This window comes from Xyrauchen texanus, chromosome 48, assembly GCF_025860055.1.
Source record: "Xyrauchen texanus isolate HMW12.3.18 chromosome 48, RBS_HiC_50CHRs, whole genome shotgun sequence".
Lineage (NCBI taxonomy): Eukaryota > Metazoa > Chordata > Actinopteri > Cypriniformes > Catostomidae > Xyrauchen > Xyrauchen texanus.
Window position 1 is genome coordinate 22,695,615 of NC_068323.1, and position 23,123 is coordinate 22,718,737.

The following is a 23,123-nucleotide window of genomic DNA, read 5'->3' on the forward strand; positions in this document are numbered from 1 at the left end:
TCCCCTGGTGAGCTGCACTGATGGGACACATTCCACACAGACCGGCACCGCCGCTCTGTCGTTCCCTTCCCACTATGTGCTTATGTATTACACAATCAATGACCCGCATTCTTGCCGGCCAAATATTATTTCCCCACTCATAAGGGCTCCCCGGGTCCCCCTTAATTCCCTGGGGCTCATACAGTGGATGCTTGGCGCGCACGGCGTTGACAATGGGTTCCCGTAGCGTAAGCTAGCTTACGCAATACGAGAGAACCTCTCGTAAGAGAACGTATCGGTTATCTAACGTAACCTCGGTTCTCTCTAGATGAGGGAACGAGTATTGCGTAGCCGGCCGTGCTTCGCGCCTACGGCGACTTTTCGCTTCAGTCAATGAAAACCAGGGTTCCAGCCTACGAACTACGCTTATATGCAATCTAGTCACGCCCATTTTGGCGGGCTTTGATGCAGTGAGCGCTGGACGCCTCTCATTGGATGCTGAGTTCGCCCAAGCTCGTCTATAGGCTGCAGCAGTTGCCGCAGAGCAACCTATGAGCTCGCTAGCTAGCCCGCTCAAGGTCTGCAGCTGCCGCACTGCGTTGACAATGGATACAAAAATTAAGGATAATTTTTTGGCTTCAATATCTCAGAAAAGATTAATCTTTCCCGTAGCGTATGCTAGCTTACGCAATACTCGTTCCCTCATCTAGAGAGAACCGAGGTTACGTTAGGTAACCGATACGTTTTTAGGAACTGTTTTATTTCTGCTTCAAGATACAATAATGGCTCAATAATTCCTCAATAACTTTTGAAGGTGAACAGCCTGATTTAAGAGGCTAATATTGTGCATTGTCAACAAAAAAATATTGAACCCACTTGTTCAATGCTCACTTTATGTAACTTGAAATATTACTTATTTTATCAGTTAAAACTTTACAAATTGTCTGGGTGCTCATCTTTGTTTTTAGCTGTTTAGCTGCGTTCAATTTCTCCTTGGAAGTTAATGAGGTCGGATATCATATATCTCTCTTTCACTAACTGGCAAAGACAGGAAGCTTTATCAGCATAACTCAACAAAAATGAAGAGCAAAACCACACATTTGGTGTGCAATTAATTCATGCTTTATCTATGTTATAATGCTCATGTGGCCACATAATGATGCAAAACTTAGTTTTGAACACTGCACGAAGCTGAACAATGCATATTTAAAACACCAACAACTAAAATGTATGTATACAGTACACTACAGTACACGTTGTCATATCATTATAAAGTAATTCATTTCTTGACTACAATAGATGCTGTAATAATAGAGAACAGCAGTATGTTTGCCAGGACGCTAACATTAAAGCTATCCTCAAGCAGTTGGAACACTGTGACAAAAAACAAGTCCTACCCAAATGTATAAATGTCAGGAATGTTACAATTTATTACCATCTATTTGCATTAGTTTATATTCAGTCATGTTTATGCTTTAGCCAGCTAAGTTGTATATTTAAACGCATCTGATTTTAATATTTTTTTTATTAGTAATAAATCAGTAATACAAATTTTTTTCATTTTGATCATATATTCATTAAGTGATCGATGTGTGTGTGTGTGACGAGTTTCTCACTGAGAATTTAAAAGTGTAAAAGTGCAAAATACAAAGAAAAACATCACTGAATCTTATAGAAGCTGTAATGTTTAATGTGTTTTTTCATGTATTCCAGTTTATTTTGAAAAGTTTAGTTTCTGTATCCCTAGTCATGTGATTCCTGTTTCCCTCCATGTTCATGTGTCTTGTTTCATTGGTTTATTGTCTTGTTACTCATTATCAGTTCAAGTTTGTCATTGGTTTAATTTATTAGTCTTGTTATCTTGTTTATAGTTCTGTCTGTTTATTGGTTGTCTTGTTACCCGTGTCTGTGTATTTACCCCTCATGTTTTCCATTGTCCCTTGTCAAGTATTGAATGTAGATGTCCAGGCCATGTCACAGCAACACCTCAGCCTTTTCCATGTCACAGCCACGCCTCAGCCCGCTCCATGCCATGTCACAGCCACGCCTCAGCCCGCTCCATGCCATGTCTCAGCGACACCATAGCCCGCTCCATGTCATGTCACAGCCACGCCTCGGCCTGCTCCATGCCATGTCACAGCCATGCCTCAACCTGCTCCATGCCACGTCACAGCCACCCCTCCATCCCTGCAGCTCTACCTTGGTACTCATCCCCATCGGCTCCTCGAGCCTCTCAGGGCCCCAACTTTCCCTTGGCTTTGCCCTGTTCCCATGTTCCATGAGAAGAGAAACCCTAAGGCATGTAAAAAGTGTAAAATATAAAATACAGCATTTAAAATGCTGTGTACATACTGTTCATTGTTATTTGATGTTAATTTCAACATTTATTAAATACATTTTAAGTTCCCTCTTAACATTAGTTAATGCATTTACTTTAAATTGTTACTTACCAATGACATTTTCACAAATTTGACCTGTATTATTTTATTTGAATTATTTTCAGATGACAAAGGCTTTAAAGAAAGTACCAGTGTGAGAGTATTTTACTGAAGTGTCACCAGGAAAAGCACAGTGACAAATATCTGTGACAAAGTAATAAGCATGGGGGCATCAACATCTGCTGGTACAAATACCACCAACATGTGGAGTCTTCAAAAGCACAACCATCCAGCAGTCAGTGAAGAGGCAAAAAAAAAAAAAAAAAGGGACATGAAAGATCCCTCTCAGCCATCAGTGTCTCAATTTTTTGAAAGCAAGACCGGATGGAAGGATACAGATTCAAGGTCTATCAAGATTGATGCCGCTATCATTGAAATGATTGCTACTGACAACCAAATATTTTCAGTCATTTCAGACCTTGAATTTAAAAGGCTCATCTCCCTTATGGAACCCAGGTACCAGATTAAAGATGAAAAATTTTACACTTGATGACACATATTACAGAGTTTTGAGAAAAGTCACAAGTATAGTGACAAAGGACAAGGCCCAATTCACTCCCTTCACAACTGACTGTTTGTCTGGAACAACAGAATCCCTGATAAGCCTTACTGTGCATTTCATCTCCAAGGACTGGTCAAGAAAGCAAGTGGTGTTAAATGTCAAGCCCATGACTGGATCATACACAGCCACTTATATTCAAGAAACCTTCTTGAAAATTGTAGAAGATTGGTATATTGCAACAGAACGTGTAGATCTTGTCCTAAGAGATGGGGAGCAAACACTGTAAAAGGTATGAAACTGGCTGAACTTCCTGATTTAAACTGCACTACTCACACCCTTCAGCTCATTATTAATGATGGCCTATCTAGTCAAAGAGCTGTTCTGGACATTATTGGCATTTTGAAAAGCTGTGCAACTAACTTTGGCCACTCTGTACTGGCCAAACAGAGGCGAAGGACCATTCAGGAGGAGCTGGGTTTCCCAAAGCACAACATAATTCAAGCCGTCCAAACTCACTGGAATTCCACAGAAATGGGCACTGAATTTGTATTCTGGTGAACACTGGTATATCAACTGCTTATCTGCCACACAGTGGGAAATTGTCGGTAACCTGATTGACACTCTGGCTCCATAGAAGTCACAATGGAGATGAGCCAATCTGAGTCTTTAGCAGCACGCATTATCCCCATTGTGTCTGTTCTGAAGCTGATGCTGCAGGTGGAGGGTCCATCCTCAGGAGGGATCAAAACTTTATGCAAGACCATGCTTGACAGCCTGACAAAGTGGTTCTCCAAGGCAGAGGAAACAAAAATTCTGGTCATAGCAACTCTTCTTGATCCCAGATACAATGGCCGTGCCTTTGCGTCTGAAGAAACACTTCAAAAAGCAAAACTATGGCTAAAGGAAGCTGAAGGGCAAGCTCAGAGAAGAAGGTCCAAGCCCTTCTCCAGAAAGACCTGAGTGGGATGAGGAGTTGGATCCAGAAGTAAAGGCAGAGAATCCATCAGCCCACTTTAGTGGACACCCTGTATGCCAGGATCCTTGGAGCAACAGCTGTCTCAGGAGCTGTACAGCTTTGAGAGTGAGCTTGAGTGCCATTTGTCAGAGCCTGTCATTGAAAGAAGTGACATGTATCTGCAGTGGTGGCAGAAAAATGAAGTAAAATTTAAAACACTTGCACTACTGGCCAAGAAATTCCTGTGCCCCCACCCTCAACAGTGCCAAGTGAAGTGGGCATAATTTATGACCCCAGGAGGAGCTGACTGACTGGACACCACGCACACCAACTCTGCTTTCTGCATTATAATTTGAGGCTTCTTAAATTTGAATATTAAAATAGAACTGCCAGAACTAGAAAATGGATCATGTTATACTTTTTGTCCATTGTACTTCTTTAACAGGACCTGTTAATTTTCTCTTCAAATTTTTTTGTGTCTTTTGAAGTGTTTTTTTATTATTCATTTTTGATGTATCTATTTTTATTTATGCTATTTGGAGTGTTACTCTTTGGTTCAGATTGGATGTATATCTTTTATTTATTTTATTTTAAAAAGTACAAAACATTTTCATGCTTCAGTCAGTACTGTTTAATTTTGTAATATAGTTCAGCATTATTTTACTTTAAGTGTTGTTTTTTTCATTCGTTATCTATTTTAAAAACTATCAGCCGATTAATCAGTTATTGGCTTGTCTTCCCAATGTTGTTATCGGTATCTTCAAATCCTATATCGGTCGACCTCTGCTAGCCAGATAACTTATAGATAAATCTTGGGCATGTAGCCCTTCCTGGGTTTGAGAACGGCTTTTGACAAACCCGGTCCAAACTCTAGTTTATGTATGCCACAACTGTTGTATTTTGGTATTGGCCGAGGACATGAAAGCCCTGAACGACAGGCAGAAAGGCTGTCAAGGCTAGCAATACGGAAAGTTCTAGACAATTTATGCGCCAGGTCAGTTGTGCACCTGTCCAGGTGCCAAAAGCCGGACATCCATTGCACAGGGCTTCCCAGCACTTTTTTGTCACTTGGCCGAGTGCCATGTCTAATAGAATGTAGGCATTTTCCAAATGGTTAACGTGGTTGACTGAGTCCCAAACGCTCCAAATGCGCAAGCAACCAGTCCCTGTGTTTACAAGCTTGTTCCTTTGACTGTGCTAAAAGCAACCAGTCATGAGGTTATTCAAGACACAAACGCTGTTCAGCCACAGCGGTTTGATCGCTTCATCAACACATTTCATGAATGTGAGAGGAGCTAGCGATAAGCTGTCACAATGTAAGCAGTCCCCTTGAAGGCAAATCTTAAGAATGGCTTGTGGTGTTTGTGTGCCACTTGTCCTCAGGTGTTTAAAGGCAGTTAGAAAAGAGCTCTTTTTTGTGAGTATGTTTGTGCCCCGAGCAATTGCATAAAGTCTTGTTGCTTTTATCACATTCTCTTGGCACAAAGCCAACAACATTATAAACACAAACAATTCGTCAAACCCAGGAACTGTCTGGGAAGGCGAATGAAGCTCTATGGGGACACAGAGAGATGGTCCAGGTCCTCTTGGTAGCCGGAATGAATAGAACCATGGGCTCTGGTCCTCAATTCATCAGTAACGCTGCTCTGGGTTGGTGGGAGGATTCAAGCCAAGATGAAGGTGCCTTAGGAACACAATCTTGCATCTTGGCCAAGGCGGCTGAGACCTCACCAAAGGCTCTGCATCAGTCTTGAGTGCGTTGACTCGAGGAGGAGCTCGAGCAAGTTAGGATTTTCCTACACAGGAGAAGGAAGAAATCCAGGCTAAGGTGTTGGACTCTATGGTTAAAAGTTACAAAAACTGTTTTGGAGAAACACAGAACAAATGGCACATCAGAAACTACAAGGGCATGTGGGAAAAATGAGAGAATTTGTACCTCATACTATTTGGACGAATTGAGGTAAACTTTGTTCTAGTGTGGATAAAAAGGTGTAGAAATAGTGAAATCAATACATTTTTAAAACAAATAGGCTAGGCCCACACTACTAGTGTATGTTTTTGTTTGAAAGTATATTATATTATTGCATATTTAAAAAAAAAATATGACTTGAGGAATCTGAAAATGGTGTTTTCAAACTTCAATTTGGCCTAAAATGTTTTACTTTGAAAACGCAAAATTTACGCTTCTCTTCCACACTAAAACTAAGTTTCGAAAACGTTCTCCATTATGGCATACTATGGAAAACGATGATGTTCTAAAACCGAATACAAGATTTTAAATGGATTAGTGTGCATGTGATCTACCTTTATTGGTGAACTCAACATAGTCAATTAAGTGGAAAAATTTAAATATCGGTGTGACGAGGAGGAGGGCGGGCCGGGGCCGTGATGACGCACGCCCGGCCCCTAATCAGGCTAATCAAGTGACGAGAGGGATAAAGGTGGCCGGAGGTGGGCAGTTCTGCAGAGAGAGCTACAGGCAGCTGCCACGTATGCATTTGCGTTCTATGTCTTTTGCTTTAAGTTAATCATTAAATCATTATTTATGTTGTCAAGCCTGTTCTCGTCTCCTCCTTGCCCTTTTACCCTGTTACAATCAGTTAAAAAAAATTGATCAAACTGATTTTTGCTCTTTTTCTTAAAAAACATCATAACACCAAAGACATACAAAAAAAATTACTAAACATTTATTTATAACAATCAATAAACATACAACAAACTTAAACATCTAGTAAGCATATCAGTTCATGTTAGACTGAAATATTTTTTAATCGTCTTTCTTGAAAAAGTTATCACATTTTTGAAGACACGAACATCAGTTTGAATTAATGATAACACAAAAACAATAATTACACATACTTTTAGAAGCCCTTGGTGCAATTTTTAACACTTTGATTATGATACCCTACTTAAACTTAAAGCCAACCATTGGAAGAAAATTTTGCTCGAAGCTGATCTAAATCTGCCTTTGATAAAGGCTGCAAAGGGGACCGACACACACCACCATGATATCCAAACCATTCCATTGCCTGTTTCAAAGCTGGAACGCCATACTGCCGAGTTACCTATAAAAAGTGGGAGGACATTGTATTTTAAGAATAACATTCAAATAGATAATACATTTAAACAAGACCAAAATCTATTATCGAGAAGAGTCAAAGATGAATCATCATGAAACCTGCAATAAATCGTAATAGTCCTAAAAATATGCTTCATTTTCTTTATGCAAAATAATGTTATTGTTATAAATTACGTTTTCTTTTCAAAGCACACAATTGCATGATGGTAAAAATATTTTTCATGGCCTTTGAAGCAAATGTTTGACAGCTCCTTGGGGGAAGGGTTACTTCCACTCTTTATCATGCCTACTGTATATAGCAGTAAATGTAGCAGTGGTATAAATGTGCTGTGTTGCCATGGTGATATGATGCTCACTGCAGTGTTAGGTTCAATGAGGCGACACTGTAGCTTTCTGGCTTCGTCCCAGTGTCCTGAAACACACAGCTGTGCAAGTTCACACACCTGTTGACCCAGAACATTTGCGAGGGCACAAACGCCTCCCACAGCACCTATAAAACACAGCAAGATCTGCCCTTAAATATACATCACATCTGCAACATATCTTACATATTCATACAAATAATTCGGCTTAGAATGACCACATGGGAAAAAAAAAATTCTAACATTTGATGCCACTGTTTTTACTCCTCAAAGACAACGCTAAATGCAAATATGAAAATGCAACAATGACCATATGATTTATCTTTTGTTATTGTTTTGCTGTATTATTCATAGTTTTGCCATGAATATCATGTTTAAAATATGGTTGCTGTTATAAAATCAGGGTTCATATTTGTCAGGGAATGCAAAGTTTTGCAAGGGAATGTGCAAAGTTTAGAAGGAATTCACAAATCTTATTGTGCGGGAACAGGCAAAACTTATTGCGAGGGAATGCGCAAAACCTATTGTGAGGAATGCGCAAAACCTATTGCAAGAGAAAGCGCAAAACTTATTGTGAGGAATGCGCAAAACCTATTGCAAGAGAAAGCGCAAAACTTATTGCGAGGAAAGTGCAAAACTTATTGCGAGGAAAGCGCAAAACTTATTGCGAGGAAAGTGCAAAACTTATTGCGAGGGAATGCGCAAAACCTATTGCGAGAGAAAGCGCAAAACTTATTGCGAGGAAAGCGCAAAACTTATTGCGAGGGAATGCGCAAAACCTATTGCAAGAGAAAGCACAAAACTTATTGCGAGGGAATGCACAAAACTTATTGCGAGGGATGCGCAAAACCTATTGCAAGAGAAAGCGCAAAACTTATTGTGAGGAATGCACAAAACTTATTGCGAGGATGCTAAAACCTATTGCAAGAAAGCATAAAACTTATTGTGGGGAATGCGTAAAACTTATTGCGAGGAATGCACAAAACTTATTAGAGGAATGCACAAAACTTATTGAGGGAATGCAAAACCTATTGCAAGAGAAAGCACAAAACTTATTAGAGGAATGCACAAAACTTATTGCGAGGGATGCGCAAAACCTATTGCAAGAGAAAGCGCAAAACTTATTGTGGGGAATGCGCAAAACTTATTGCGAGGGAATGCACAAAACTTATTGCGAGGGAATGCACAAAACTTATTGCGAGGGAATGCACAAAACTTATTGCAAGAGAAAGCACAAAACCTATTGCGAGAGAATGCGCAAAACCTATTGGGAGGGAATGCGCAAAACTTATTGCGGGGAATGCGCAAAACGTATTGCAAGCTAAAGTTCTAAACTTGTTGCGAGGTCACACGCAATACTTACTGTGCGGAAACGTGCAAAACATAATGCGAGGGAAAACGTAAAACATATTGTGTGCGAAAGTGCTAAACTTTTTGCTTGCGAAAGCGCTAAACTTATTGGGAGGGAAAGAGCTAAACTATTGCTAGGGAACATAAAACTTATTGTGAGGAAAAGCATATTGTGAGGGAAAGCAAGAGTTTTTTGAAGGGATTGCAAACTATTGCGAGGTAAAGCAAAACTACTTCAGTGAATACATTTCCTCTCTGTCCTCTCTTACATTTTTGTTTACTTTTGTATAATAAACACTTATGGTATTATGTTGGGTTGATGTTTAATGTAAAATCTAGCCCCTGATGCAAAACTCGTAGAGGACCACACATGTAGACCACTCCCACATAAACAAGAGTTTGATTGAGAAGCTGACACCCCCCATGCAGATGATAATGGCCTTGGAATTCACCACCCCCACTCATTCTGCATTTGCAACTGACAGATAACTTTGTGTTGATTAATTGACAGGCTTCCCTGACGCTCTCCCACAAGCTGAAATTTGATTAACAGTAGTTTTGTCTCCAAACAAGCCATCAAATCTCATAATTATGAGAAAATGCTCTGCTCCGAGTAGTTGACATTGTATTGTGACTGACAAAGAGAAATAGCTTTTTGAGTGAATCTTATGAAAACTGTCAAGAAATGTAAAAAAATAAATAATAATAATAATGTCTTAAAACATTTCATATTCATAATTTAAAAAAATATGTGAAGGGGAAAAGTACAAATAAATATATGCAAAATGGAAGATTATGAACTTCTTACCCACAGAGTATGCAGCCATGAGGAACCCAGCGGATCCAGCAAGCACCTGGAAATCCTGTGAGCTGCTTTTGTGCACAATCAGAGCTATTCTTGTGATCTATCAATTGTCAAATATTAAAGTGAATTAAGATGATAGAAAAGAGTTAATAGACATAGAAGATATGATGGCGATTAACACCTACAGTACTTTTGGCATAGTTGCCGGAAAAGTTGGACCAAGATCTTTATCTTTGAATTCAGTGATTACATTTTAACTTGAGTCAATGTTCACTCATTATTGAAATGGAAACTTCAATATTTGTTTCGAGTGTTAAGGAAGGTAGCACTGGGGTATCCGAGAGATGCATGAAATCCTCACCACATAGTTTTTTCTCTGTCTTGTATAAGTTTGAGCACATTTCACATAATCAGCAGTTAATGATCAGATGTTTTCAGAGATCAGCAGAATAAAAAACTGTAATCATTCTGTACAAAAGTATTCAGGCATATAATGTGTAATATATAAATATGTTTATGTACTGTGTGTATATATATTTAAATAGGTCTTACATCACCACCACTATCTTTGAGGCCGACAATATTTGGATGGTGGGAAAGCTGAATTATTGCATCTACAGGCAGGTCAAGACCAGTGTTTGCTGGCACACTGTACAACACCACTGGCACTGAACTGGAATCTGCCACCTTGAAATTGAAGAAAGCAACAATGAATTTTGATAGAACTGAAACGTGTGAAAGAAAAAGCTCAACCACCAAGTTTAGCCACGTAAAATGCAAATAATTAGGTAAAATCAGTCGAGACAAACTTTAATCTTGGCTTGACAAAGCCTTGTCTGAAAGTTTAAACTAGTTTTAAATGTTTGATGGTTATACAGACATTACAGTAAGATAGATAGACAGCCAGACAGACTGTCATAATGTATACAATGTATACACAGATAATCCATAAGAGATGCATATATATATATATATACACTATTATATATTACTATTTATAGGTATTTGATAGAGTAAAATTAACATTTTAGTTTTATTCTATAAACTACTGACAACATTTCTGCCAAATTCCAAATTAAAATATTTTCATTTAGAGCATTTATTTGCAGAGAATGACAACTGGTCAAAAAAACATGCTCTCTACCAGTCTTTCACATTGCTGTTGGGTGACTTTATGCCACCCCTTGCACAAAAATTCAAGCAGCTCGGCTTTGTTTGATGGCTTTTGGCCATCCATCTTCGCTTGATCACATTCAAGAGGTTTTCAATGGGGTTCAGGTCTGGAGATTGGGCTGGTCATGACAGGGTCTTGATCCGGTGGTCCTCCATCCACATCTTGATTGATCTGGCTGTGTGGCATGAAGCATTGTCCTGCTGGAAAACCAATCCTCATTGTTGGGGAACATTATCAGAGAAGAAGGAAGAAATGATTCTTTCAGGATTACCTTGGACATGGCTTGATCATGCGTCCTCCACCAAAGAAGAATCTGACCGATTCCAGCCTTACTGAAGCGCCCCCAGATGCTCCACCAAATTTCACAGTGGGTGCGAGACACTGTCTTGAAGGCCTCTCCAGGTCTCCGTCTAACCATTAGACAACCAGGTGGAGGATCTGTGATGATCTGGGGGTGCCCAACAGCAATGTTAAAGACTGGTAGAGAGATACACATGAAAGCTGCGATTGGAAATTAGGGTTATTCCACCAAACATTGATTTCTGAATTCATCCTAAATTAAAACATTAGTATTGTGTTATTAAAATGAATATGAACTTGCTTTCTTTGCATTATTTGAGGTCTGATAACAATGCATCTTTTTTGTTATTTTGACCAATTGTCATTTTCTGCAAATAAATTCTCTAAATGACAATATTTTTATTTGGAATTTTAGCAGAAATGTTGTCAGTAGTTTATAGAATAAAACACAAATGTTCATTTTACTCAAACAAATACCTATAAATGCCCCCACAAAACCCCCCCATTGAACATCATGTCAGTCTGAGATTATATAAAGAGACAGAAGCAATTTAGACAGTCTAAATATATAGAAGAACTGTGGAGAATTCTCCAAGATGCCTGAAAATCAGATCTGCCAACAACCAAGAAAAACTGTGTCCAGGTGTATCTAGGAGAATTTGGGCTGTTTTAAAGGCAAAGGTGGTCACCCCAAATATTGAGTTAGCTTTTTAAGTTTACTGGACTTGTATGTATTATATTAAGTGATAAATGAAAACTATTTATGTCATTATTTTTGAAGACATCCTCGCTATGCAACATTTTTCACAAGTGCCTAAAACTTTTGCACAGTACTGAATATATATATAGATAGATAGATGAGAGAGAGAGAGAGAGAGAGAGAGAGAGAGAGAGAGCAACTTAAAGCAGATCAAAGGCATTTTGTGGGTTTGTTTACATTTAAACAATTTTAAAGTTGGAATTTCAATTGACCCTTCACTAAGCCCTGACTTAAAAATGCAACTGTTGCCCTGCGCCATAACTCAGACATGCGTTGCTATTTTCCAATGACAGCCAAGGGGAGTAATGTGTGTTTAAGTACTTTTTAGTGGAAATTTAACAAAAATAAATAAATTATAAAATAAAACACTTTGTTGCCGGGTCATTTGTAATAGTGACACGAGTTACACAGAGAGGATACAAGCAGTGATTTTCTGTCTTTTAAAAAAATTATCTTTAAATAAATCTGGAGAAGAGCATGTTATGGATTAAACTGCGTCAGCCCTCATTCCCAAATGAACATATAACATCTGCAATGACTCTTACATTAATATGAGTGCGTTCAGAGATGTTATAAACAACTCTGTTAACTTACACTTATGTTATTAGATGCGTAATCGCTATTTATACGTTTTTCTCTTTTCAAGTGACTAATAAATGTTGCCTTGATTCTGATTCATAGTCTACACATTTTTTAATCAAATTACTGTGTAATTTAGTAATTTATTTGACAAAAAACTTGGATTACAGTGTCACTCTTCACACCAACCCATGTAAAATATTATCCATTACGTTTATTGGAATATTTAGCAAAAAACAGTGTTGTTCACAGCAATCACCCATTCATTCCAATGGGGAGTTCTGCAGATCTTGTCCGAGCGAGCAACCGTAACCAAGGAGGGCAAAGCTTAGCCAAGGGTCAATTAACGAGCATTCCATTGGTCCATTTGAACATTCCGTCAATGTAAGTCTATGGGATTTTCTGATTCTGGATCGTCTGCTGTGTGAAAACCACATGTCCGATCAGTTAGAAAAGACAGAGCACGCTATTCCTGAACAGTCTGAAGGTCTGTACCACTTTCTGTGGCTGTAGGTTGAAAGCTCTAGGAGACGTTATTGTTAGAAATGTTGGTCTTGGTTTAGGGACTCGATAAACGCCCTAAATATAGTTTGTAGAATAACAGTATGCTGTCTTTGTCAAGCCATACCTCTATTGAACAAACCCCATTTATGTCTACCTGCATGTAGTGGTTTATGAGAGCATGGCTATCCATTCGGCCACGGTAAAAACATGGTGTTACCACTAACACACAATCAGCGCCTGCATCTGCCATTCTTTGGCTCATTTGGATCGTGCCTCTGGTGGCTACAAGTATAAACAACAGCAAAAGTGCAGTTATAATGTGTTTGTAATATAATGAGAAAGTGCCTTCTGATAAGGCCACACAATCTCATACATGTACAAGAATCAACTTATAAAACAGAAAGACTTACATTCACAGCCAGATCCAGCCATTACCATCTTGTCTTTTGGCAAGGCCTGTCTCACTCTCTTCACCACCTCTACTCTCTCCTCTGGAGTTAGGTATGGATATTCCCCATTCGATCCCTGTACAACAAGACCTGTTGGCAGAAAATCAAAGCATAAAAAAGGAAATGCATAAATGCAGTAACCAGGAAGTTTTATGTGACGTTTATGTGTTACGTTTCTATGTTAAGGTAACAACACATAACAATTACACAAAGAACTGACAAAATCAAGTCCAGAATTGTGGACATTTGAGTAATTTTCTTAAAAGCCCACTAGGTGGCACACTGCAAAAGGTTTAAAGGGATAGTTCACCCTCATCATTACTCATCCTCATGCCATCCCAGATGGTTAAGACTTTATTTCTGTAAGTGAATGTGCTCAAAAAGCACATAAAGGCAGCATCCATGAGACTGAAGTGGTTTAATCCATGCCTTAGAAGTGATATGATAAGTGTGGGTGAGAAACAGATCAATATTTAAGTCTCTTTTTTTGTTTTTTACTATAAATCTCCACTTTCACTTTTACATTCTTCCTCTTTTGCTTTTGGTGATTTGCATTCTTCATGGATATTGTCACCAAATGGGAAGGGATGAAAACGTATAGTAAAAAAGGACTTATATATTGATCTGTTACTCACCTACACCTATCATATCACTTCTGAAGGCATGGATTTAACCACCGAAGTCATATGGATTACTTTTATGCTGACTTTATGTGCTTATCAAAGTTCTGGTCACCATTCACTTGCATTGTGTGTACCAACAGAGCTGAAATATTCTTCTAAAAATCTTTGTTTGTGTTCAGCAGAAGAAATAAAGTCAAATACATCTGGAAAGGAATGAGGGTGAGTAAATCATGAGAGAATTTGAATTTTTTCAGTGAATTATCCCTTAAAACGTTGGACTTTAGCCTGTAACAGGACATGAGGTTTATCGCCTCACTAGCATCTGTTAACTATTGTCAACATGCAGTTGGGTCACACTAAAGATCTACATAACAGTAAAAATGTCACATATGTATTATTATAATACTCTAAACTGCATTATGATGTGTATGTTGTGTGTTTACTTGACTGCACATATGAATGATTTCATTGAATGCAAATGCTAACAAATAATCATTAACCCACCTCTAAATGGTATGTTGCCATACTTCTTAATATTTTCATCAAGTCTTTGATAGTCCACATCTTCACTATGAGTAAATGGAGTGGCAATGGGAGGGTAAATGCCGCTGATGTCCAGCCTCTGCCCAGCACTCTGACTTTTACTTCTCCATGTTGAAACTGCTGATCTTCTACACAGAAGACTGAAATTTCGGATCGCAAACATGCCACTGGTTATGATCCGTCTGTGGAGAAAATAGATACAGTAAAAAAAACTGTGAACTCTGGCATATGCTGTACCATGCAGTTAATAATCAACATATTAATCAGCTCTAAATATTGACAATGTTTGGGGAGGTTGAGCATATCTCTAATAGATGTGGGGGAAGTTGGTCAAAAACAAAAACATAGCAAATAAGCCTATGGCATAAGCGGGTATTTGATATATATATATATATATATATATATATATATATATATATATATATGTTTTTTTTTGTTTTTTGTGGAAAGTTGATATTTCCTGTGGTGTGGCGTATTGCACTCTTTTTGCTAATTTTCTATTTTATAATTTTTATGCATGCAGCTTTTATTACCTCATATTAACTGACAGCATAAAATATTTTTACATTTTTTAAATTCATCTGTCACACTTCAGGACCAAATTGAATAAGTGAAATCAAATGTTTATTAAACTTTGTGTAAAAAAAAAAAAAAAAAAAGTCATAGTAGCTTAAATGTGAACTTTCCCATATGTACATTCATGTACCTTTTAACCAAAAAACTATCAATAGACGTGTTATGCATTAACCACCCAAATATGTATTTGCATAACATGTAAATGTTGCTTAAATAAGTCGACTTTCATGCTATGCATAATGTAGATGTATCAAATGTAGTTGAGATAACTTTGTTATACATACCTGCTTGCTACAGATGCCAGACAGCCTTGCACAAGTTTAAACTCCTTATACACACACTGACTGAAACTAGTTAGAAACAGTCACAACTCAAAACGCACGTATCTCGCATGTAGTTCTCAGCTACATTTACGTATCTGAAAGAGAACAGCCGTGCTTGTATTTTGATCACTTTCCGCGCATGCGCAAAATGCTTTCGGCCTGGGAATTTCTGAAACCTAGGATGGCAGAGGAAAACTTCATTCATATTCATGACAAAAGTCAGATCTGATTTGACGAATCAGTAATATTTAGCAGGAAAGCGCTGATTGGTCGGTGAAACCATAAACCAAGCCAATCAGGTAGCGCTTTCCTTATAAATACTGTTTGAATGACTCTTCCTTCCCCTGCCATCCTACTTTTCGGAAAATACGCGCAATTTAGAATAACACTAGCCTACTATACGGCAGGCTAAACTCGTGAATATTAACAATTAGATTATGCTGTCGTTGCTTGGTGACCTTCATGATCCTGACACTTAACGTTATCAACATTAATAAGCTACTGTCCAGCGTCTGCCTTTCCACAAACGTGACAGGACTTCAACCGGGCGAACGTTCGGTTAGCTCATTAATATTCATGAGCTGCAACCTTCAACATAGTATGTCGCTTTCGCTTATAAGATTAAAGCTTTAGTTATTTCTTCTGTGTAAGGGTAAAATAAGGGTAAAGAAAGAAATAGACCAGTGTGGACTTTAGGTTTTTAGAGCTCATTTAATAAAATTATTATAATTAATTAATATAAAAATAATATTTGCATAATTAATGCAGTTGTCTATGATAACAAGCAAGGTTTAATTAAAAATCAGATGTTCTTATGATTATAAAAAAACACACGGAATACATATGAGACCACTTCATATAATAGCCACATTGAGCATTTCTCAAAACCTTAGCAAGTCGATTCTGCTGAAAAAAAAAAAAACAAACAAACAAACAAACAAAAAAAAAACTATTCCAAACAAGTAAAAATCAATAAAATCATTACAAGACAAGATTTATCAAGTCTCAGGGTATTTTTGCTTATTTTCTTTTTGGCCACTCGTAGACAAAGTAATAATACATCTGACTCATCCCAAATTTAGTTTTCATCCAATTCTTCATTATTCTATACAATCAAAATCTAAACACTAAAAACTCTGGCTTAGCAGATATTTACATTTATGTGCAAGTACATGTTTTTTTTTTGTTTTTTTTTGCTGGGTTGTCTTACTGGTGGCTTGCCAGGTAGAATCACATCAATCCACCAATTTTGCAAGGAACATAAATGGGAGTACTCTGAACAGCTTGTCAATTTGTTGTAATTTTGCACGACTTAAATTATCTTCCGATCATAACATGATCCATTCAGCTTGTTAACTAATTAATGACTAGTTAATGAAGTTATTAAAAAGTGTTTGCAGACTGCTGAAAGATCATAGTAAAGTAACAAATGAACCATCAAACTATATGTTGAACATGCACAGTACCTCAAATTATGTGTTACTGACCGAAAGGTCAGGGGTTCAAGCCCCAGCACTGCCAAGATACCACTGTTGGGCCCTTGAGCAAGGCCCTTGACCCTATCTGCTCCAGGGGCGCTGTTTCATGGCTGACCCTGCGCTCTGACCCCAGCTTAGTTGGGATATGCGAAAACAACTGCATTTCATTGGCTGTGTACCTGTATTCTGTACAATGACAATAAAGTTGAATCTTAATCTTAAATACCATGTTATAAAACATTTCAGTGGCCGTTTACGTTGATAGTGAGCATTGATGATGTACTGATATTAGAACAATCAATCAATAATCAACCTTAAGAAAAAGTATCGTGTTTGTTAAGGCTAAATGAAATGGGTGATGGCAGAGGACATGGGACAGATAGGTTGTAAAGTCACCAGATTACTGAATCAGAGTAATGTTATGTCAAAATTATTCCAGGAAGGAAAAGTCTCCATTGTTAACATGACCTTTAACAACTTAATCAAAACAGATGCATAAGTTGCAAAATAAAATGTATTAAAATCATCAATGCACTATTTTCTAATTTAGCCATATCTACAGATAATACATCAGTTGAAATACAAATAATATAAATATGCTAACAACACATCAGTAGACTGTGTCTCAAAATTGTCCTTCAAACTTCACAGTGAATAGGCGTAAATTATTCTCCCTGCCCAGTAGGTGGCGATAAATTCGAAGACTACGAATCAGCAAAAACAAAAGAAGAGATGCGATGAAGACTTGATGAAAGTGGAGATTTATAGAAAAAAATAGATGAATAGAAGATACCATATGTCTCATTCTTCAGCTGAGGTCCAAACAGAGGGTTTGTTTGGGCCAGTATCACTATTAACCATCTAGGGACACATCGGCACAAACACAAATATTTAATTGAAGCATAAACTGCACATATTTAACAAATCGGCAAACATAAATTGAACCAGCATCCACAGCAAAAAATATAATAAAATTATAATATCATTTTTTGTACATATTATATTATGAAATATTGCAAAATATTTAAAAACTTAAATAATAAAAAAGTTGATTGGGGCCTGGGTATCTCAGCGAGTATTAACACTGGCTACCACACCTGGAGTCACGAGTTTGAATCCAGGGCGTGCTGAGTGACTCCAGTCAGGTCTCCTAAGCAACCAAATTGGCCCGGTTGTTAGGGAGGTTAGAGTCCCATGGGGTAACCTCCTCGTGGTCGCTATAATGTGGTTCTCGCTCTCAGTGGGGCGTGTGGTGAGTTGTGCGTGGATGCCACAGAGAATAGTGTGAAGTCTCCACACGCACTACGTCTCCGCGGTAACACGCTCAACAAGCCACGTGACAAGATGCGTCACTCACAACAGCAAGCCATTGATTTGGATGAACATACCAACATGACATACAAGGCTTTTGATTCTGTTGAACACAATTATATTTTTTCAAATTATCTACAAAAAGTTGCTTTTGGTGCATATTTTTGTAAAATGGTAAGAACATTTTATTATGACTGTAATAGTTAAATTAAGTTGAAATATGGCACTTCCCCTAGATTTTACTTGTCATGTGGAATAAGATAAGGTTGTCCAATATACCCATTTGTTTTTACTTGCGTCACATATATTTGCTTAATATATTTCCAACAGTTCTGACAAACAGATACTCATCAGTCAGTTGGCTGACGAAACTACTCTTTTTATGCAAGATGCTAACTAAGTTCCTTTAGCTCTCAAGTATATCCAGCAATTTTCCAAAGCATCTGGCCTATTTTTGAACCTGTCAAAATGTGAATTGATGTCTGTCAAAGAGTGTAACATCTATAAAATCTGTATCTTAAACCTTATTTTTCTGTTAGCAAAATACCATATTTATAAATGCAAATTATCCAAAAGCAAACTGCCCTTTTTGAGGTTCAAAAATGAACTTAAGTACTTAAAGGAATATTCTGGGTTCAGTACAAGTTAAGCTCAATCGACAGCAATTGTCTTCTAAATTGATATGACTGTTTTTGATGCAAAAAAATCTAAATGAAAGTACTTTTTAACTATTATCCATGGATACAGATGTAGTCTCATGTTCTCCATCCAGAATGAGCACACAAACCATTGTGAGTAAAGAAACAGATAAATACACATCTAAACCAAAACCAACCAAGCTACTGTACAGTGTTCCTCCTTCTCACTTGTAAACAGCGCTTCTCTTCCAGCTGTGATGCAAGTTTGTCAGTTCTTGCATGTTTCAAATGCCAATGCGATTACATCACATACGTTCTGCTGCCAACCGGAGGCATGATTTAGAGTTAAAAAGAACTTAAATATTTATCTTTTTTGCACCAAAAGTGATCGTGTCTTTTTAGAAGACATTACTTTAACTGCTGGAGTCGTTGACGTTTATTCTGTGTGTGATCTTTGCTAAGATATTTATTTATTTTTTGGGTGAATTATCCCTTTAAAGGGTAACTAAACACCTGCTCAGAGTCTGACTCCACCCACTAGAAATATTTGAAAATGCTGGAAAAGTGGGCAGACCCCGGCGGGGATAGAGGGAACGAACCGAGTGCGGGGCTGAGCGGGGTGGGGGCACCTGAGACTCGTAGTGACGGATTAATTGACAGCTGCTGTCAGACTCTATGTTATTATTATTCCTCACACGGTCGCAAGACGACATGTACATGAATCTGGCGTGGTGAGCTGGAACCTGCTTACGTCAGCTGTCACCGCTTACGTCACGAAGTACCGCAACAGCCAATAGGAAAATTCAACTGCAGTAGCCAACCTGAAGAGGGCACCACTCAGACGTTTTTACACCATATATTTTAGAATTAAAACACTTTATACACAAATGTAAAAAAAATTATTTGAATCAATGACGAGTACTAATAAAGCCCCATGCTTACAGATCATTAACTAAAAAAAGTTGGTTTAGGGTTTAGTTACCCTTTAAAAGGCAAAATGTGAAGTTTATAATTTGATAAAAGCACACATTAATTCTTCTGCTAAAACTCATTAATTATTTGAGCTTTAAAGTTGTTTAAATTGTAGCACACACACAACAAAGACAAAGATTCCCCCATTTAGCCTTAACAGACTGTAGGGGCAAGTGCTGTTAGCGAGCACCTATGAAGGCCGGAACGGTATACGAGGGGGTGGGTGGCCAGCACCACGCCCGTCCGCCTTTGTCTCCCCAGTGGTGATGTTTTACACACCACACCAGGTACTCATTTTAGGCTGAGTTGACCTAGGGGAGGCCTGGGACTGGTTCAGATAATCATCACTGGTGTTGGCCATGAGCAGGAATTGAACTCGGGTCACCAGGTTCATAGCAGAGTGCACTAACCGCTACACTAACGCTACTATAACAACCTATGCAATGCCACTGAAAACAAAAGTGACACATTTCAGAGAAAATAAAAATATAGCTCAGAATAACGTAACTGCATAGTGTGCACATCCCTGAACTAATAGTTGAAGCACCCTTTGATTTTAATGCAATTCTCAGTCTGTTTGGATAAGAGTCAGTCAGCTTGGCACATCTTGACTTGGGAATATTTTCCCACTCTTCTTTGCAAAAACGGTGCAAAAACTTTGCATGTCCTGTGTACTGCATGCAAAGATGACAGTCTGACTCTTGATGCTGTCATTACCATGGATATTCAATTAGAAAACCTTCTCTGTGAACACTGCAAATCTTCACCTATCCCCCAGGTAATCTCTATTCAGTCTGAAGCCTATTGATGTGGGTTTCACTCGTCTTCGTCTTTCTGCTGCTGAATGACATTGCAGATTTCAGCAAGGGCTGCGCCGGTACTGTGGAGCATTGGACCACCAACTGGAGCATTGCCTTGCTTTAATTAAGACCCAGAAAATGTCAGCCAAGGATTCCTGTATTTCACAAACCTGGGGTGAGTATCCCATCCTCCTCCTTATCTATCAAACCATTCTTGGTTCCAATCACACTCCGCTGTCTCACACTCACACTCCAAATCATCTCTTCTCTCCATAGCTCTCGTTGACTTTGGATCAGAAGGGAACTATATTAATGAGGTTTTTGCCAACTTATTAAAAATAATAAACACATTTCCTACTCAGTTCACACCCAGGATGGCAAGCCAGTAGAAGATGGTACAGTGACTCAAATGACATAATCTATTGCCATCACTGTGGGATCGCCCCTGTATCGCTTACAGAAGTCTCAATGCTGTTACCATCAATTACCGCTATCTTCACCCTCTGGAGCCTGTAGCCACTAAGCAACTCAGAGGCTCTAGATACTTTACTAAGCTTGATTTTCAAAGTGCTTACAACTTAATCAGAATTTGAGAGGGGGTTGAGTGGAAAACTGCATTCAGTACCACCTCTGGCTATTAAAAGTACCTGGTTAGGACATATGAATTAGTAAATGCACAATGTCTGTCTTTCAGGCTTTTGTCAATGACTTGTTCCATGACATACTGGGCCCCTAATTGTTTGTTTATATTGATTACATCCTTATCCACTCCTGGTCCCTAGAGGAGCACATTAAGTATGTTTGGGAAGTCTTGACTCTGGTTTTGCTAAACCATTTGCATGTTAAAGTAGAGAAGGATTTGTTTAATCAGTCCACTATCTAATTCCTAAGGATATGTGGTTGGCCCAGATGGAGTCAGAATGTGGAATCTCAAAGTTCTTGATCAGAACTCAAGACTATCAAGGATCTACAGCGTTTTATGGGGTTTGCCAATTTTTACTGCCGCTTTATCTGGGGTTTTAGTACATTACTTCTCAAGGGAGGCTGATCTGGAACAACAACGGTGTTTCAGGCTTATGTAAATTGAAGGAAAGATACCCAGATCCCACTGTGCCTTTTGTAGTAGAGGTGGATGCTTCTGAGTTGGAGCAGTTCTGTCACAAAAGCAAGGCAATCCCCAAAAGTTGTTTCCATGTGCCTATATTTCCAGGAAAATTGGAAACTCCTGGCAGTATAATTGGCATTGAAGGAATAGAGAAACTTCCTGGGGGAGCACAAGTGTCATACCTTGTACTAACAGACCATCGGAACCTGGAATATATCTGAACAGCCAAACAGCTGAATACACTATAAGCCAGATGGGCGCTTTTCTTCTTATGCTTTGATTTTACTATGTCTTATCTCACAGGTTCCAAGAAGGTAAAGGCTGATGCCCGCATTTACGATGTGGAGTGACTTCCCCAGAACCAGAGACCATAAACCACCCTCTCATATTGTGGCACCAATTCTATGGGATAAAGACAGGGAGATACAGCAAGCCCAGGTGGAAGATCCTCCTCCATCTCTATGCCCTCAAGGGTGTATCTACTGTATGTTCCATGAGACTAAGAGATCAGTTACTTTCCTGGGCTCACACTTCATTGGGCACTGGATACCCATGTATTACCTACAAAAAACAGATGTTAACTGACACGTTTTTCTGGCCCACCTCTATCTGTGATGCATCCAAGACACCCCGCTGTGCTCCAGGTTGTGGAATTCATTTATGGAAAATCTGGAAGTCACATTTATTCTCAGATCTAGACAACACCCTCAGGCTAATGGGCAGATGGAGCGTGTGAATCAGGAACTGGGTTGACTCCTTCAGAGCTGCTGTCATGACTACCAGGGTGAGTGTGGCCCAATACCTTCCTTGGGCAGAGTATGCCCAAAGCCCTCTACGCTACTGAGAAACATTGTTGTGTACTAGCTGGATAACATAATGCCTTTGAATGAAATAACTTTAAGCCAAATAGCTATTTAAATGTTCAGGTATAATGGGTCGGTTAATCTGAGTAGCAAAGCTATCATTGTGAACAAAGAAATGTGCTCTTTTAATTTATTTATATTTTCTAATTTATTTAATAACATTGCAATACAACACATTTTTAATGGCATTACAAATAAATTTATTAGAAGGTGTGTAATGAGGGAGGTAGTGGGGGAGTAGAGAGAATTTGAGGGAGATTTGTAGGTGTTAGAATAAGAACAATATACAGTATATAACATTAACAATGATATAACTTAAAAAGGCAACTTCCCTTACAAAAACTCACTCATCTTTTTGCCACCATTCTGTAAGAAACTCTTAATGTGTGTATGTGTGTGTGTGTGTGTGTGTGTGTGAGCGTGTATTTATCACTTTTGGGGACCAAATGTCCCCATAAGGATAGTAAAACCCGAAATTTTTGACCTTGTGGGGACATTTTGTCGGTCCCCATGAGGAAAACAGCTTATAAATCATACTAAATTATGTTTTTTGAAAATATAAAAATGCAGAAAGTTTTCTGTGAGGGTTAGGTTTAGGGGTAGGGTTAGGTTTAGGGGATAGAATATAAAGTTTGTACAGTATAAAAACCATTAT

General features: G+C 38.4%; 1 protein-coding gene across 1 annotated transcript; it reads right to left on the reverse strand.

Moving 5' to 3' along the window:
* Positions 1-6,584: 6,584 nt before the first annotated feature.
* On the reverse strand, positions 6,585-15,421 carry hoga1 (4-hydroxy-2-oxoglutarate aldolase 1). Its single transcript, XM_052121353.1, has 8 exons — positions 15,263-15,421; positions 14,364-14,584; positions 13,198-13,326; positions 12,942-13,069; positions 10,023-10,157; positions 9,474-9,570; positions 7,310-7,443; positions 6,585-6,939 (listed from the first exon to the last, which is right to left on the reverse strand). The coding sequence occupies exons 2-8, from the start codon at positions 14,563-14,565 to the stop codon at positions 6,790-6,792; spliced, it is 975 nt and encodes a 324-aa protein (XP_051977313.1). The 5' UTR covers positions 14,566-14,584; positions 15,263-15,421; the 3' UTR covers positions 6,585-6,789.
* Positions 15,422-23,123: the final 7,702 nt, after the last annotated feature.